Source organism: Myxocyprinus asiaticus, chromosome 5 (genome assembly GCF_019703515.2).
Source record: "Myxocyprinus asiaticus isolate MX2 ecotype Aquarium Trade chromosome 5, UBuf_Myxa_2, whole genome shotgun sequence".
Classification (NCBI taxonomy): Eukaryota; Metazoa; Chordata; class Actinopteri; order Cypriniformes; family Catostomidae; genus Myxocyprinus; species Myxocyprinus asiaticus.
This window is the reverse complement of record NC_059348.1, coordinates 56,003,645-56,021,491: the sequence shown is the minus strand read 5'-3', so window position 1 is coordinate 56,021,491 and position 17,847 is coordinate 56,003,645. Positions and strand designations below refer to the sequence as shown.

The window sequence follows — 17,847 nt, the reverse complement described above, 5'->3', positions numbered from 1 at the left end:
ACGGTCTCAGACGTGGAGGCAACTGAGATTTGTCCTCCACCACCCGGATTGAGGCGAGTCACTACACCACCACGAGGAGATAGAGCGCATTGGGAATTGGGCACTCCAAATTGGGGAGAAAATATACAAAATAAAAATAATTATAAAAAAAGTTCATAACTTTTTTTTTATTTTATTTTTTATTTTTTTGCTTTACTTAACTGTTTACAACACATCAGAATTCAATTATAAGGTGAAGTATAAAGTATAAAGTAAAATAATAATTATGAGTTTCCTTGAACTTCTTAATGTCCATTAAATCACTATTTATTTTTTTGGATATTTTCCCCTTTTTCACCCAATTTTGGAATGCCCAATTCCCAGTGTGCTTTTAAGTCCTCGTGGTGGCGTAGTGATTCGCCTCAATCCGGATGGCGGAGGACGAATCCCAGTTGCCTCCGCATCTGAGACCATCAACCCGCACATCACATGGCTTGTTGAGTGCGTTGCCACGGAGACATAGCGCGTGTGGAGGCTTCACGCCATCCGCCACGGCATCCACGCTCAACTCACCACGCGCCCCACCGAGAACGAACCACATTATAGTGACCACGAGGAGGTTACCCCATGTGACCCTACCCTCCCTAGCAACCGGGCCAATTTGGTTGCTTAGGAGACCTGGCTGGAGTCACTCAGCACACCCTGGGATTCGAACTAGTGAACTAGCGAACTCCAGGGGTGGTAGCCAGCGTCTTTTACCACTGAGCTACCAGGCCCCAAATCAAATCAATGTTGTGTCAGAGCTCGCAACGCAGCAGCCATACTCAGCGCCATCTTGAGTCCAATGATGTCCAATTAAATACAGGAATAAGGTTCTGGGGATTACCCATAAGCCTTTGTGCTTGAATATTTAAGCATTTTCGTTTGGTCAAAAACAACTTATTGGGGCATTTAATTAGTTGTTAAGAATTCATAGAGATGTTATACTATTTTTTATTATTATTGATGTTGTTTTACTGTAATTAGTTGTTTCATGTAAAACCAGTGGCGAATTCTCAGGGCCAGCAAAGCCTTCTCTGCTGTCCTAACATGCCAAATAAATAAATATTTTTCATCCTTTCATTCTCAATCACCTTTTTGCCTATGTATTTTTAATCGCTTTCCACTCTTAATTAATCTACAAACAAACAGAGAAAAATGAAAAGTTTATCCAGTCAGAATTTATTCCTTGATGCTTACAAGCGAAGTGTGACAGCTGTTTCACAAATAACATGCCTGAAGCAGGACGTGAGTCTGAGCTCCACCCCGTCAGGCCTTCCGAATTTCCACAGAATCCCACAACAGTGCAAATGAATGAGCAACTAAAGTCAGACTGTCAGATTCATCAGCCAATCAGATTGATTTATTTGTTCCTGGTGGGTGTGATCTTTAGGATGTCCCGGTTGAGGCCTTCTAGCTGGCCTTGAGTGATGCAATCATGCTTTAAGTGACGTACGTGATTTGAAAGCGAAGTGCGCGAGATCTAGCTGACGAGTCGTCTTTCATCACTTCCGCTATCGCCATTGAGAAAGAGATCCTTATGGATTTAAAAACACGAGACATTTCTGCATGACCGTGTGATTGCTTAATTTATTAAACAGGAAAGGAGGACTGATTTTCACTTCAAGTAAATTGGTAAGTGCTTTTTGCATTGTTATAACAACATCAGGAGTTTTCTAAGTGTAAATTAGGCTTGCTTGAGCATTAAGTGTCATTTCAAGTTCTGGCTTTCGTGCGTGGACGTGTTTTTAAAATGTCAATTGGTATTATTAGTTAGTTGTGACATAATGTATGATGCCCAAAGGCATAGGGTGTCTTATTCATTGTGAAACTGTGTTTTCTTAATGGCATGAATCACACTGAAGGCCTAGACTTTAAATGCATGGCCCGCGGCTGTCTAAAGTCATCATTAGGGTGCTTAGTGTTCCATTAGTGGTCAACCTGGATCCTGTTCAATCCATGTAATTTTTTCTTGCGCATGTGAATATGTAAAGCTGAAGTGCAACTTTATGTGCATTTCTTTGGGGAATCAAGTTTAATGACTTACCTCAGTTATTATTTTCTTTAGAGACAAGTAAATTAAGAGGAAACAATAAATGTTAATAATTTGAATCAATGTGCTATTAGTCGTTCTATCTTATACCTTTTAAAGTAAATGAACTGATGCATTTGTGTATACCTATAAAAGGTATTCTAGTCATGCTGACATAAAACGACCATAAGTTAAATGTACTTTTTTTTTTTTTTTTTTTTTTTTTTTTAAAAGAGCGATGCAACAATTCTACATATATATTTTAAGTAAATCCAACGCATATTTTTTTTCCAGTGGTATCGGATAAAAAATAAATAAATAAATAAATAAATAAATAAAAAGTGGTATCATGCCTACTATTTTCTAAAAAAAAAAATAGTATGTTAAATAGTATGCACTATGCGATGATAAATGTGTCAATCATTAGCATGCTACATTGTTGTCACATGACATCTTTACGTTGCAGGTTTAATTCAACGAGTGGCATCCAGTTTGCTTCACAGAAATAAAAAGGGTTATTGTTTAACTTTAGAAAGTCTGATTAAATCGTGAGTTAAGAAAGAGATCACAGTTGATTTTACTTCTGGTTCAATCATTACACTGGAAATGGAAGGCCAAGTCAAGCGTATTGTATTGCGAGATACAGCTTTCCATGCATTGTGCCAGTTTTGGTCAGATTCGTAGGGTATGCACAGCCTGATCTCATAACAATGACTTGATTCTGGCAACATTTGCAAACCAAAATTCTGTGCTGTATAACACGTTTTGCTGCAGTTTCCCAGTGAAATGTCCAGCGGGGGGCGCCAAAAGCGAGTGAAATGACGTTGCAATCAGACGAGGTTTTTAAGGTGAATATTAGATTAAGGTTTTAATGAGTAAAACGTACCTACCAAACCTAAAACTTTAACCTAAACCTAACCAACAGTGTTTTAAAATTTTAAAAAAAGAGGTGACCAAAACAGACATCCTTAACCTAAACCAACACCTAAACAGGACCGATAGTGTCCTAAAAGCAAATGCAGCATGAAAAGCACATATTCTGAAGCAACCTAATCATTTTGTGTCGCTTCTATGACACTTTCGTCTCAGGTGTCAGCATGCGTGCTTGGCTGGGCTTAAACCGTGGACGTCCAAAGTCAAACAACTGTGCAAGCTAATCACACTAGCATAAGTGTGTAAATGTAGGTGAGTCTGTAATACAAGCATTAAAATTTATAATTTGTATAATCTAATTCTGATGTGTTAGATTAAAAATGTTTCAATATCATATAGCAGTGTGTGAGTAATAGTGCAAAAAATAAGTGTTTATAAAGCCAATTCGCCTACTTGTACTATGCCCTTAAAGTGTGCAAGAGATTCCAGACTCAGCCACTGAACCCGCGGGGTTCTCCGTGCACCGAGCGGACAGAGCGAAAGACCTCTCAGGTAAAAGCAGAGGAGGTGGTGTATGTTTTATGATCAACAAATCCTGGTGTGATCAGAGGAACGTACATTCCATCAAGTCTTTCTGCTCTCCTGATCTGGAATTTCTCATGCTTCTGTGTCGACCATTCTGGCTACCGAGGGAATTCACAGCGGTCATTATCACTGCTGTGTACATCCCGCCACAAGCCGACACAGACCGGGCACTCAAGGAACTGTATGGGATTATAAGCGAGCAGGAAACCACGCACCTTGAGGCCGCGTTCATTGTGACCGGGGACTTTAATAAAGCCAGTTTCAAATCAGTCGCACCAAAATATCACCAGCACATTAGTTTCAACACACGAGGGGACCGGGTTTTGGACCATTGCTACTCTCCGTTCCGGGATGGCTACAAATCCCTCCCCCGCCCACCATTTGGCAAATCGGACCACTATGATTTTGGACAGCTTAATTCTTATTTCGGGTACTGTTTAGGGGGGATCGGGTCCAGTAGGGCTGTCACAATAATGAAATTTGGCTGACGATTAATTGTCAAACAAATAATTACGATTACGACAATTAATTGTCTGTTTTAGAGCTTTCGCGATTGTCATATAAATTGTCATTTTTTTAAGGTGTGCTTTTTTCCTGCATGTGTGCTCTTAAGAAATCATTTTTACATATTTAACTTCAAATATATAAATCAAATAATAAAACAGGGATAAACTATTTCTTAAATTCTTAAAATATATATTTTTATTATATTATGCAATAGTAAAATATTTATGTCCTAATTTTTTCACTTTCACATGTTATTTTAATGCCCTGATTAAACTCATGAGCCCTTATTTATCATGAAGAAAAACTTTTGAGATTTTAATAATTTTATCACTCAAGAAATAAAGCATGCATGCATCTCCTCCATCACTGCGTGTCATTAACACTGCGTGTATGAACCAGTAATATTTGCCATTACACAATTGTTTAAAGAGATACCGGAGCGCTTTACATTCACTATCACGGTTTATATTTGTTTGTTTATATTTTTGCGGGAGTTTGGCACAAGTATCTGCTGACAGTGCATGCATCATAGTGCTTCACGCGCTCTTCGGGACAGGAGCTGATTGACGTCTGTGGTGCAGCTCAGTGACGCTCGGACTCGGAGTTCAACTGAATGACACGCAAACGTGCCATTCATGGCATTTATACAGTATATTCGCTTAAAATTCCCTTATTTTGGGCATTAAAATGTGATTGGAATTAGAATGCCCAATAATCGTGCTTATCTCAAATAACCGCGATCAGACGATTATTTAATAAATCGCAACAGGCCTAGGGTCCGGATTAGGATGCGGGGAGTATCATCCATTGTACTCATGATTTGTGTGAAAGTGAATAAAACACACCTCTAGTAGCACCTCTAGTGTTCATTTCACCAGGAAACTGTGGAGAATGATTCAGCAAGAATGATACAGAATGATTGTTTTTGGTGTCTTAGAGAGCGTTTTCAATCAGACACCAGGAGAATGCACTCAATATCTCAGCTCTGTAGGTCCATACAATGCAAGCGAATGGTGACCAGAACTTTGAAGCTCCGAAAAGCACATAAAGGCAGCATAAAAGTAATCTATACGACTCCAGTGGTTTAATCCATGTCTTCAGAAGAAATATGATAGGTGTGGGTGAGAAACAGATCAATATTTAAGTCCTTTTTTTTCTTTAAATCTTATCAATATCCTAAACTGTCTAAACTAGAGGAATTCTAAAAAAAAAAGTAACTTCTAAAAGTAACTAATACTTCAGTATATTCATAATTTGTGTTTATTTCCAGAGCTCAGCTTTAACGACAGTTTTTTAACCTTACATATTAAAGATGACTGTGTTTAATATGTTTATACACTGTACATAATGTTCAAGTAATTGCAAGTGGCATATACATAATGAAAAAAATCAATATTTGGTTTAAGTCTGTTACAGTTTGATACATGCTTTTTATTATTATTTTGCACGTTATCGTCAAATGAAATATGTTATTTTTGCTGCCTAAAATTCTCAAACTGGCATTTTAGTCAAATAGACAAAATTTTAATTTTCGGGAATTGGGAATTCCAAATTGGGGGGAAAAGGGGAGAAAAAAAAATAATAACAATATAATAATAATAATAATAATAATTTTAAAATTAAAACTGACAATTTTTTTTTTTTTAATATGACACGAAATATTGATGAAATTTAAAAGACATTTTCATCAAAAGACAAAAAATAAATAAAAGTTGTTCAGTATTATGCCACAAATGCTGTTGATGGAACTTCTACTGAACCCAGAATATAACTATAATCTCCTATAATATAAAACATACTGTGACTTTCCTGCATTGCATAGAAGTATTATTGTCACTTTCACTCGCATCTTTAGTCTTTGTTTTGCTTTTACACTCTTTTTTTACAGCTCAACCCCATGCTGGCTTGTGCCTGAAAAATGCAATTTTGAGGGTGGCAAAAAAAAAGGCCAAGGATCGCCGATGAGGTCATCTGTATGACAGGAGAGACAGAGACAGACAGAGAGAGTGAGACAGGTCTTACTGCACTGGTGGCCCTGGAGGACAACGCCCTTGATGGCCAGTAAGCCGCGTTGGCCTGAGGTCACTGCTTCAAAGACGATCTGTGGAGGAGAGAGAAGCTCATAAACACAGTGACAAATGAACACACTCTCAAAATGACACACACATGGACAGCGAGGACGCCCACGGGGCCTGAGGTGAGATCTGAAACAATGGCACGCCGCATGCACCATAAAGATGGGAAAAGACGAGGAAATGGATGCTCACGTTGATCGTTAGCGGTCATTAAAACACCATTTGGCTTTAGTTATTGGATTCAACTTGTTAAATCAGCGGGTGTGGGCTCCAAGGGTGCGTATGGTGAATCGGATGTCTGTCAGATGGAGGCGTTTAAAGACGCTGTAAATCAGGGCTTGATCTGCGAGGTGCTAAATCTGATGTGGTTTATACAGCCAAACAATTCAACTGGACAGTGAGCCTCGAGGGGTCACGGATAAAGACTGGATAAATGTACCAGAGGAGAGTGAAGGACTCTGGGGTATATACACTTTGCTAAAGGTTTCCATTAGGATGCATATGAGCAGATTTAGTGTATGAGAGATTTGACAGGTGCCTCATGAGCCCGGGTTTGTGGTAGAGAGGAGCAACCGGGTCAAAGTGACACAGAGCAGGTGTGAATCAGATTCAGGTATGATTTGAGTCTGACCACAGAATGCTGTCATTGACCAGTCACAATCAAGTAATTCAGAAAGATGTGCAATGAATATGTGGGCATGTTTTCTTTCCTGAGGTTGTCTTAAATTCCTTTCTTGAACTTTTACCCTTTTGGTAACTAAAAGGTTGCATTACTTTTTGTATCCTCGTTTTTAAGGCCCAATATGGTTCTCAGAGATATTCGGATCTAAATGTGGCTCCATATATAAATATGGTCAAAACCGAAATGAAGCTAGGTTTTCTTGTCCAACAAAACAAGAGTCTGTGGTACAAATAATGTTGAAACTAGAAATGTCCCGTTATTTCTACACATAAAAACAATAATGTCAAAATCTGGATTTTCAAAAAACAAATCTCAAGCCCCCAAAATACACTGGCTCTACATTTAATGCAATACCTATATCTAGTTGTTGGATTTCGGAAATTATATTGAGTCAGTGAGACAGTTGTGGTCCTGGCTCACACAACCACAGATGAGGAGCAGGAATGCTGGACTTCCTTTACTCACAGGGTGCGGCTCTCCAGATACAGCCCATAATATTACAAAATCCAAATATACACACAGCAGCTGCATGCCAACACGACAGCGGGCAAAAGAGTTATACCCCTCACATTAAACTGTTGGGTGTACTGTTATGAAAGGCCTGGAAACAAAGAAAACGAGATGAGAAGAGATGAGAGGAGTGGAGAGAAGACACGAGACAAGAACAGAGAAGAGAAGCAAAGAGAAAAGAGATGAGAGCAGATGAGACGAGACAAGATGAGAAGAGACAAGGAGAGAGTGGAGAGAAGAAACAAGATGAGAACAGAGAAGAGATGAAAGACGAGAGAGGAGAAAAGACGAGATGAGACAAGAAGAAACAAGACGAGATGTGAAAAGATGAGAAGAGATGAGAAGAGAGGAGAAAAGACGAGATGAGACAAGAAGAGACAAGACGAGAGTGGAGAGAAGAAATGAGATGAGAACAGAAGGAGAAAAGACAAGATGAGACGAGACGAAATGAGACAAGATGAGAGAGGAGAGAAGAAACGAGATGAGAACAGAGAAGAGATGAAAAGAGAGGAGAAAAGGCGAGATGAGACAAGAAGAAACAAGACGAGATGAGAAGAGATGAGAAGAGAGGAGAAAAGACGAGATGAGACAAGAAGAGACAAGACAAGAGTGGAGAGAAGAAATTAGATGAGAACAGAGAAGAGAGGAGAAAAGACGAGATGAGACAAGAAGAAACAAGACGAGACGAGATGAGAAGAGACAAGGAGAGAGTGGAGAGAAGAAACGAGATGAGAACAGAGAAGAGATGAAAAGAGAGGAGAAAAGACAAGATGAGACAAGAAGAAACAAGACGAGATGAGAAGAGATGAGAAGAGAGGAGAAAAGACGATGAGACAAGAAGAGACAAGACGAGAGTGGAGAGAAGAAATGAGATGAGAACAGAGAAGAGAAGGAGAAAAGACAAGATGAGACGAGACGAAATGAGACAAGATGAGAGTGGAGAGAAAAACAAGATGAGAACAGAGAAGAGATGAAAAGAGAGGAGAAAAGACAGGAGGAGAAAGACGAGAGAGGAGAAAAGACGAGATGAGACAAGAAGAGACAAGACGAGAGTGGAGAGAAGAAATGAGATGAGAACAGAGAAGGAGAAAAGACAAGATGAGACGAGACGAAATGAGACAAGATGAGAGTGGAGAGAAGAAACGAGATGAGAACAGAGAAGAGATGAAAAGAGAGGAGAAAAGGCGAGATGAGACAAGAAGAAACGAGACGAGATGAGAAGAGATGAGAAGAGAGGAGAAAAGACGAGATGAGACAAGAAGAGACGAGACGAGAGTGGAGAAAAGAAATTAGATGAGAACAGAGAAGAGAGGAGAAAAGACGAGATGAGACAAGAAGAGACAAGACGAGAGTGGAGAGAAGAAATGAGATGAGAACCGAGAAGGAGAAAAGACAAGATGAGACGAGACGAAATGAGACAAGATGAGAGTGGAGAGAAGAAACGAGATGAGAACAGAGAAGAGATGAAAAGAGAGGAGAAAAGGCGAGATGAGACAAGAAGAAACGAGACGAGATGAGAAGAGAGGAGAAAAGACGAGATGAGACAAGAAGAGACGAGACGAGAGTGGAGAAAAGAAATTAGATGAGAACAGAGAAGAGAGGAGAAAAGACGAGATGAGACAAGAAGAAACAAGACGAGAGTGGAGAGAAGAAATGAGATGAGAACAGAGAAGAGAAGGAGAAAAGACAAGATGAGACGAGACGAAATGAGACAAGATGAGAGTGGAGAGAAGAAACGAGATGAGAACAGAGAAGAGATGAAAAGAGAGGAGAAAAGATGAGATGAGACAAGAAGAAACAAGACGAGATGAGAAGAGAAGAGATGAGAAGAGAAAATGAAGAAACAAGAAACAAGACAAGATGAAACAAGATGAGACAAGAAGAAAGAAGACGAGGAGAGACAAGAACACAAAAGATAAGAAGAAACGAGAAGAGACAGAATAGAAAAGATGAGATTAGACAAGAGACTATGAGAAGAGACAAGAGAAAAGACAAGACTGGAGAAGAAGAGAACAAAAGAGAAGAAAATGGACAAGATGAAAGGAGAGGAGAGACGAGATGAAATGAGATACGAGCAATAGAGTATTCTTAGTGTCTTGAGTTAACTTCATTCTGTTTTTTTCTATTGTATTTTATTGTATATTAAAAGACTGTGTAAGAGAGTCGTGTTTTATCTCTCTCAAACACCTGTCTGTGCTTGTACCGGCTGGTAATTGGCATCATCGACTGATACAGCACAAAGGTCAAAAGCTCTTCATCAGAGAAGTCTCATTGTAATCTCCCTCTGTCTCTCTGTGAAGTCTCAGGATGGCGTTTACACTGCTAAAACACATTCTTCTGCCTCATTTCAATAAGACAACTAAACGGTCCCTGCAAACACCCATGATCCTTTTGTTTATCCAAATGAGTGGTGTCAAGAGTCACACCAACTTCTCATAGCGTTAATTATATTATACATGAATTATAATTAGAGTCTCATGACTACACAGTGCACAAGATGTTTCTTAGCGCTTAATTGTACTGAAATGTTGACTTTGGCAAAAGCAATGAGCCATTGTGTCCTGGTATAAAGGTCTAAGCCAGTGTAGGTTAGCAGACATGTTGGTTATGAGGATGTTTTTGGATTCTTCACCAAAAATTGGACTAATGAAAACTAAAGGCAAGTCACAATCACATTAAAAGTTTTGATAGGTGACCTGATGGCTCCAATTAGTGAGAAGCATCTGACCATGTCTTTCTAGTCAGAAAAACATCAAATCAAGCTTATAATTGCAAAATAATATCCAAAGCACCAGGTGGTTTCAATTTGACGATCATTTACAATACTGTGCAATTAAAGCCACTTATAATTATCTTGACGTTGCTAATTAGACACACATTCAAGTGTTCTTCTCTATTCTTATCTCATGGAAAAGCAAAAACCTGTGTTCTCTGTATTTGAGTGAAATCAAAAAGATCTTGAGTAATCAAATAATATCTGTGATGACTGCAAATAATTGTAAAAATGTTTATTAAATGTTTATATATATTTTTTTTCCTGTATTTATTATTTATTTTTTTTGCCAAAGGTAACCAAGAATGGGAACATGGGAAGTTTACAGGTTAACGATGTTATTTAGTTTAGATAATTTTTCAATTAATCAAAGACCAAAGGATTCTACCACCCCTGGAGTTCGCTAGTTCGTTAGTTCGAATCCCAGGGCGTGCTGAGTGACTCCAGCCAGGTCTCCTAAGCAACCAAATTGGCCCGGTTGCTAGGGAGGGTAGAGTCACATGGGGTAACCTCCTCGTGGTCGCTATAATGTGGTTCGTTCTCGGTGGGGTGCATGGTGAATTGAGCGTGGTTGCCGCAGTGGATGGCGTGAAGCCTCCACACGCGCTATGTCTCCGTGGCAACGCGCTCAACAAGCCACATGATAAGATGCGCGGGTTGACTGTCTCAGACACGGAGGCAACTGGGATTCATCCTCTGCCACCCGGACTGAGGCGAATCACTACGCCACCACGAGGACTTAGAGCGCATTGGGAATTGGGCATTCCAAATTGGGAGAAAAAGGGGAAAAATCCCCCCCCCCCAAAAAAGAAAGAAAAAGACCAAAGGATTGCCTTTTACCTTGGGTCAAATATTTTGGGTATTCTTCCACAAGCTTCTCACAATAAGTTGCTGGAATTTTGTCCCATTCCTCCAGACAGAACTGGTGTAACTGAGTCAGGTTTGTAGGCCTCCTTGCTCGCACATGCTTTTTCAGTTCTGCCCACAAATTTTCTATCAGATTGAGGTCAGGGCTTTGTGATGGCCACTCCAATACCTTGACTTTGTTGTCCTTGAGCCATTTTGCCACAACTTTGGAGGTATGCTTGGGGTCACTGTCCATTTGGAAGACCCAAATGGACAATGAGCTTTAACTTCATGTCTGATGTCTTGAGATGTTGCTTCAATATATCCATGTAATTTCCTTCCTCATGACGCCATCTATTTTGTGAAGTGCACCAGTCCCTCCTGCACCAGTCCCTTCTTCCTTGCTGAGCAGCCTTTCAGGTTATGTCGATATAGGACTCATTTTCCTGTGGATATAGATACTTGTCTACCTGTTTCCTCCAGCATCTTCACAAGGTCCTTTGCTGTTGTTCTGGGATTGATTTGCACTTTTCGCACCAAACTACGTTCATCTCTAGGAGACAGAATGCGTCTCCTTCCTGAGTGGTATGATGGCTGTGTGGCCCCATGGTGTTTATACTTGCGTACTATTGTTTGTACAGATGAACTTGGTACCTTCAGGCATTTGGAAATTGCTCCCAAGGATGAACCAGACTTGTGGAGGTCAACAATTTTTTTTCTGAGGTCTTGGCTGATTTCTTTTGATTTGATCGTGATGTCAAGCAAAGAGACACTGAGTTTGAAGATAGGCCTTAAAATACACTATACTGCCAAAAGTATTCGCTCACCCATCCAAATAATTGAATTCAGGTGTTCCAATCACTTCTATGGCCACAGGTGTATAAAATGAAGCACCTAGGCATGCAGACTGCTTCTACAAACATTTGTGAAAGAATGGGCCGCTCTCAGGAGCTCAGTGAATTCCAGCGTGGTACTGTGATAGGATGCCACCTGTGCAACAAGTCCAGTCGTGAAATTTCCTCGCTACTAAATATTCCACAGTCAACTGTCAGTGGTATTATAACAAAGTGGAAGCGATTGGGAATGACAGCAACTCAGCCACGAAGTGGTAGGCCACGTAAAATGACAGAGCGGGGTCAGCGGATGCTGAGGCGCATAGTGCACAGAGGTCGCCAACTTTCTGCAGAGTCAATCGCTACAGACCTCCAAATTTCATATGGCCTTCAGATTAGCTCAAGAACAGTGCGTAGAGAGCTTCATGGAATGGGTTTCCATGGCCGAGCAGCTGCATCCAAGCCATACATCACCAAGTGCAATGCAAAGCGTTGGCTGCAGTGGTGTAAAGCACGCCGCCACTGGACTCTAGAGCAGTGGAGACGCGTTCTCTGGAGTGACGAATCACGCTTCTCCATCTGGCAATCTGATGGACGAGTCTGGGTTTGGCGGTTGCCAGGAGAACGGTACTTGTCTGACTGCATTGTGCCAACTGTGAAGTTTGGTGGAGGGGGGATTATGGTGTGGGGTTGTTCTTCAGGAGCTGGGCTTGGCCCCTTAGTTCCAGTGAAAGGAACTCTGAATGCTTCAGCATACCAAGAGATTTTGGACAATTCCATGCTCCCAACTTTGTGGGAACAGTTTGGGGATGGCCCCTTCCTGTTCCAACATGACTGCGCACCAGTGCACAAAGCAAGGTCCATAAAGACATGGATGAGCGAGTTTGGTGTGGAAGAACTTGACTGGCCTGCACAGAGTCCTGACCTCAACCCGATAGAGCACCTTTGGGATGAATTAGAGCGAAGACTACGAGCCAGGCCTTCTCGTCCAACATCAGTGTCTGACATCACAAATGCGCTTCTGGAAGAATGGTCAAAAATTCCCATAAACACACTCCTAAACCTTGTGGAAAGCCTTCCCTGAAGAGTTGAAGCTGTTATAGCTGCAAAGGGTGGGCCGACGTCATATTAAACCCTATGGATTAAGAATGGGATGTCACTTAAGTTCATATGCGTCTAAAAGCAGATGAGCGAATACTTTTGGCAATATAGTGTACATCCACAGGTACACCTCCAATTCAGTACACCTCCTATCAGAAGCTAATTGGCTAATTGTATAAAGTCTTGACATCATTTTCTGGAATTTTCCAAGCTGCTTAAAGGCACAGTTAACTTAGTGTATGTAAACTTCTGACCCACTGGAATTGTGATATAGTCAATTAAAAGTGAAACAATCAGTCTGTAAACAATTGTTGGAAAAATTACTCATGTCATGCACAAAGTAGATGTCCTAAACGACTTGCCAAAACTATAGTTTGCTAATATGAAATCTGTGGAGTGGTTAAAAAATGAGTTTTAATGACTTCAGCTGTGTATATATATATATACATATACAGGTGCATCTCAATAAATTAGAATGTCCTGGAAAAGTTCATTTATTTCAGTAATTCAACTCAAATTGTGAAACTTGTGTATTAAATAAATTCAATGCACATAGACTGAAGTAGTTTAAGTCTTTGGTTCTTTTAATTGTGATGATTTTGGCTCACATTTAACAAAAACCCACCAATTCACTATCTCAAAAAATTAGAATACATCATAAGACTGTATTGTTGGCCTTCTGGAAAGTAGGTTCATTTACTGTATATGTACTCAATACTTGGTAGGGGCTCCTTTTGCTTTAATTACTGCCTCAATTCGGCGTGGCATGGAGGTGATCAGTTTGTGGCACTGCTGAGGTGGTATGGAAGCCCAGGTTTCTTTGACAGTGGCCTTCAGCTCATCTGCATTTTTTGGTCTCTTGTTTCTCATTTTCCTCTTGACAATACCCCATAGATTCTCTATGGGGTTCAGGTCTGGTGAGTTTGCTGGCCAGTCAAGCACACCAACACCATGGTCATTTAACCAACTTTTGGTGCTTTTGGCAGTGTGGGCAGGTGCCAAATCCTGCTGGAAAATGAAATCAGCATCTTTAAAAAGCTGGTCAGCAGAAGGAAGCATGAAGTGCTCCAAAATTTCTTGGTAAATGGGTGCAGTGACTTTGGTTTTCAAAAAACACAATGGACCAACACCAGCAGATGACATTGCACCCCAAATCATCACAGACTGTGGAAACTTAACACTGGACTTCAAGCAACTTGGGCTATGAGCTTCTCCACCCTTCCTCCAGACTCTAGGACCTTGGTTTCCAAATTAAATACAAAACTTGCTCTCATCTGAAAAGAGGACTTTGGACCATTGGGCAACAGTCCAGTTCTTCTTCTCCTTAGCCCAGGTAAGACACCTCTGACGTTGTCTGTGGTTCAGGAGTGGCTTAACAAGAGGAATACGACAACTGTAGCCAAATTCCTTGACATGTCTGTGTGTGGTGGCTCTTGATGCCTTGACCCCAGCCTCAGTCCATTCCTTGTGAAGTTCACCCAAATTCTTGAATCGATTTTGCTTGACAATCCTAATAAGGCTGCGGTGCTCTCGGTTGGTTGTGCATCTTTTTCTTCCACACTTTTTCCTTCCACTCAACTTTCTGTTAACATGCTTGGATACAGCACTCTGTGAACAGCCAGCTTCTTTGTTTGTGGCTTACCCTCCTTGTGAAGGGTGTCAATGATTGTCTTCTGGACAACTGTCAGATCAGCAGTCTTCCCCATGATTGTGTAGCCTAGTGAACCAAACTGAGAGACCATTTTGAAGGCTCAGGAAACCTTTGCAGGTGTTTTGAGTTGATTAGCTGATTGGCATGTCACCATATTCTAATTTTTTGAGATAGTGAATTGGTGGGTTTTTGTTAAATGTGAGCCAAAATCATCACAATTAAAAGAACCAAAGACTTAAACTACTTCAGTCTGTGTGCATTGAATTTATTTAATACACGAGTTTCACAATTTGAGTTGAATTACTGAAATAAATGAACTTTTCCACGACATTCTAATTTATTGAGATGCACCTGTATATATATATATATACACACACACATACACACATACATACATACATACATACATACATACATACACACACACACACACACACACACACACGGGTATACTGTACATATATACTGTATATTAGGGCTGTCAATCAATTAAAAATTTTAAACGAATGAATTAAATGACATTCTGATTAATCAAATTAAAATCGCAATTAATCGCATACATCATTTGCTGAGAATTCATATAAATAATGCATAATAATTTAAATATTTGTAAATATAATATGTAAGGCCTAGAATAAATATACAGTACGGATTTAAATTCAGTTTGATATTATTTGCATTATTGTGGCAGATGAATAAAACAATGATTACACAATACAAAAAGTGTCTTAAGAAATCAATATATTGTGTTTTATTCTCATATTATTGAACAAGCCTACAGTTGAGAGTTTGTCAATGTGTCCAGTTCTCACAGGACACGTTCTTGCGTTTCACGTGTGCTATTTTTAACTGTCGTTCCATGTACACGCGTGTGCCTCAGACGGAGGCTTTTGGAGCGTCTCACTGGTATTCAGCATCATAAACGCTGCATTTTGAGGATGTCAAGTTAAAAGTAGTGGAAACTTTGAAAATCGCATCTCAAGGTTCCTGTATTCTGTTGTGCTTTCACTGTGAGCGGTTCTAATACTGTTTCTGCGCTGCTTGTGAGGTTGGTTCAGGAGCGCTGACACCTATCTAATTAATTGCACTAAGTTTAGCTTACTTTGATGAGGCAAGTCCCTTCCAGACCAGGTTGCTTGTTTCTGTTGCAAGATCAGGCAATTAACCATTAATAACAGTTCTTTTATTTTGTTATAATGGTAACAATTTGGAAAGGAGGCCGTGGAACGCTGGAGCTGGAAAGAAAAATTATTCTGCTCAGAGCAAGCGGAAATCCATGAAAACAACTGAATGCATTAAAAAATATTGTGTGATCACAGATGTGTTTATCAGTAACTTTAAAAATGCCTTTTAAAGTGTCTCATCCAATCAGAATTTACAGTCTTAACTATACGCTTTTTAACTAATAATAGAGTCATGGTTACAGGGTAAATACAGATGGCAACATTTTCAAACAACAAATGGGCAGCGCCAACTGTCAGTTGTATCTATTTGTGTGATGTCACATATATAGACACACACTGCATATTAAACCACTCCCACAGAAGGAATGCCAGTGGTCCGTGTGGGATATTCCCAAAGACAAATATCCTGGATGTTTCACTATGAACACGAGTGAACGGAGAACATATTTCAGGCTGTTGAGGTCAAAGCCACAGACAGACAGAGACAGGAGCTGTGAGCCGCACTCACTCCACATTTTTCTTGGTTTACCACAGTATTGTGAGTAAATTACACAATGCAAATTCACTGCACTGTAAAAAAAAATCATTTTCTTAATTAGTATTTTTGTCTTGTTTTCCAGTAAATATATCAAAATATTCTAACATCGAGAAATATGTACTCCAGAAGCAAACACACAATAATTTGTCAATGACAATTATCAATGATTCGGAAATTAAGACAAAAATACTTCGCAAGAAATTGTTTGGAAAAAAACAGCGTGAAGATTCAGCAAAAATCCTCCTTTTGTGTTGGTTTGGAGCGACATGAGGGTGAGTAAATGATGACAGCAACAAGACAAAAACAACACAGGCAAACATTGATCTTGCTTGTAAATTGGCTGAAACTCATTCGCATATAATAACAGAAGTTTGCAAATGAAATTAGTGCATGTAGTCGAGGTCTCGCGGTCGTTTTCTCTCTAATCATCTAATCAGGCTTGTGTGCAGTGAGTGTTTCGGTCAGGTCTCGACGTGACCTCACCGCCTGCCTCCTTACAGCGACTCTAATGGAATAATTCACCACAGCACAGTTTCTCCACGAGGGGTCATTGGGTCTCGTTCCACCAATTAACACGGGGCTCCGTCTGTGCTCATGAGAGCGAGTCACTAATGACCAGAGTGTGTGAAATCAGACCTCTCTCTCCCAATCTCTTCGTACAACTCATGTGAAAATGAACCACTGGATGGACAGAAAATGAGATTGTTTTTCTCTCTCTCTCTAACTGGTCAGAATGTCGTTATTTTTGAGAGAGAGTGACAGGAGAGAGAAAAGATAGACAGAAAATAACAGATGCACAGCCGACTGTCACCTGTACACAAGAGCTGTGAATAAAATGATCTGCTGTGACAATTCACACTAGACAGATAAGTTTAAGGCAGACTTTGATGTTGGCTTAAAGCCTTGTCTAAGAGTACAGTACAGTTGGACAGAAAGTCAAAGAGACAAACCATCAGATAGACAGACAAAACCCAGACAGACAGTCAGTGCACTACTAAGTGGTTACTAGGTCATCGCTGTAGTGATCTGGCTTGTCGCTAAGCATTTCTATGGTGTACTAGTTGGTTGCTAGGCATTTATTTGGTGTTCCGGCTGGTTGCTAGGGGTTTCTATGGTGTTCTGGCTGGTTGCTAGGCATTTCTTTGGTGTTCCGGCTGGTTGTTAGGTGTTTCTATGGTGTTCTAGTTGGTTGCTAGGCATTTCTATGGTGATCTGGTTGGTTGTTAGGTGTTTCTATGGTGTTCAGGCTTGTTGCTAGGCATTTCTATGGTATTCTGGCTTGTTGCTAGGCATTTCTCTGGAGTTCTAGTTGGTTGCTAGGCATTTCTCTGGAGTTCTAGTTGGTTGCTAGGCGTTTCTATGGTATTCTGGCTTGTTGCTAGGCATTTCTCTGGAGTTCTAGTTGGTTGCTAGACATTTCTATGGTATTCTGGCTTGTTGCTATGCATTTCTATAGTGATCTGGTTGGTTGCTAGGCATTTCTATGGTGTTCTGGCTTGTTACTAAGGGTTTCTATGATGATCTGGCTGGTTGCTAGGTGTTTCTATGGTGTTCTGGCTGGTTGTTAGGCATTTCTGTTGTGTTCTGGATGGTTGTGAGGCATTTCTATTGTGTTCTAGCTGGTTGTTAGGTGTTTCTA

The 17,847-nt window shown here is 40.2% G+C and overlaps 1 protein-coding gene across 6 annotated transcripts in view; it reads right to left on the bottom strand.

Annotated features, from left to right (window-relative positions):
- LOC127441321 (receptor-type tyrosine-protein phosphatase mu-like) overlaps window positions 1-17,847 on the bottom strand; it is a 355,708-nt gene that overhangs the window by 200,190 nt on the left and 137,671 nt on the right. For all 6 annotated transcript variants that reach the window (XM_051698588.1, XM_051698590.1, XM_051698589.1 and 3 more), the window contains exon 4: window positions 6,038-6,116. In XM_051698588.1, coding sequence (XP_051554548.1) covers window positions 6,038-6,116 — 79 coding nt within the window. The remainder of the gene's footprint in view (window positions 1-6,037; window positions 6,117-17,847) is intronic.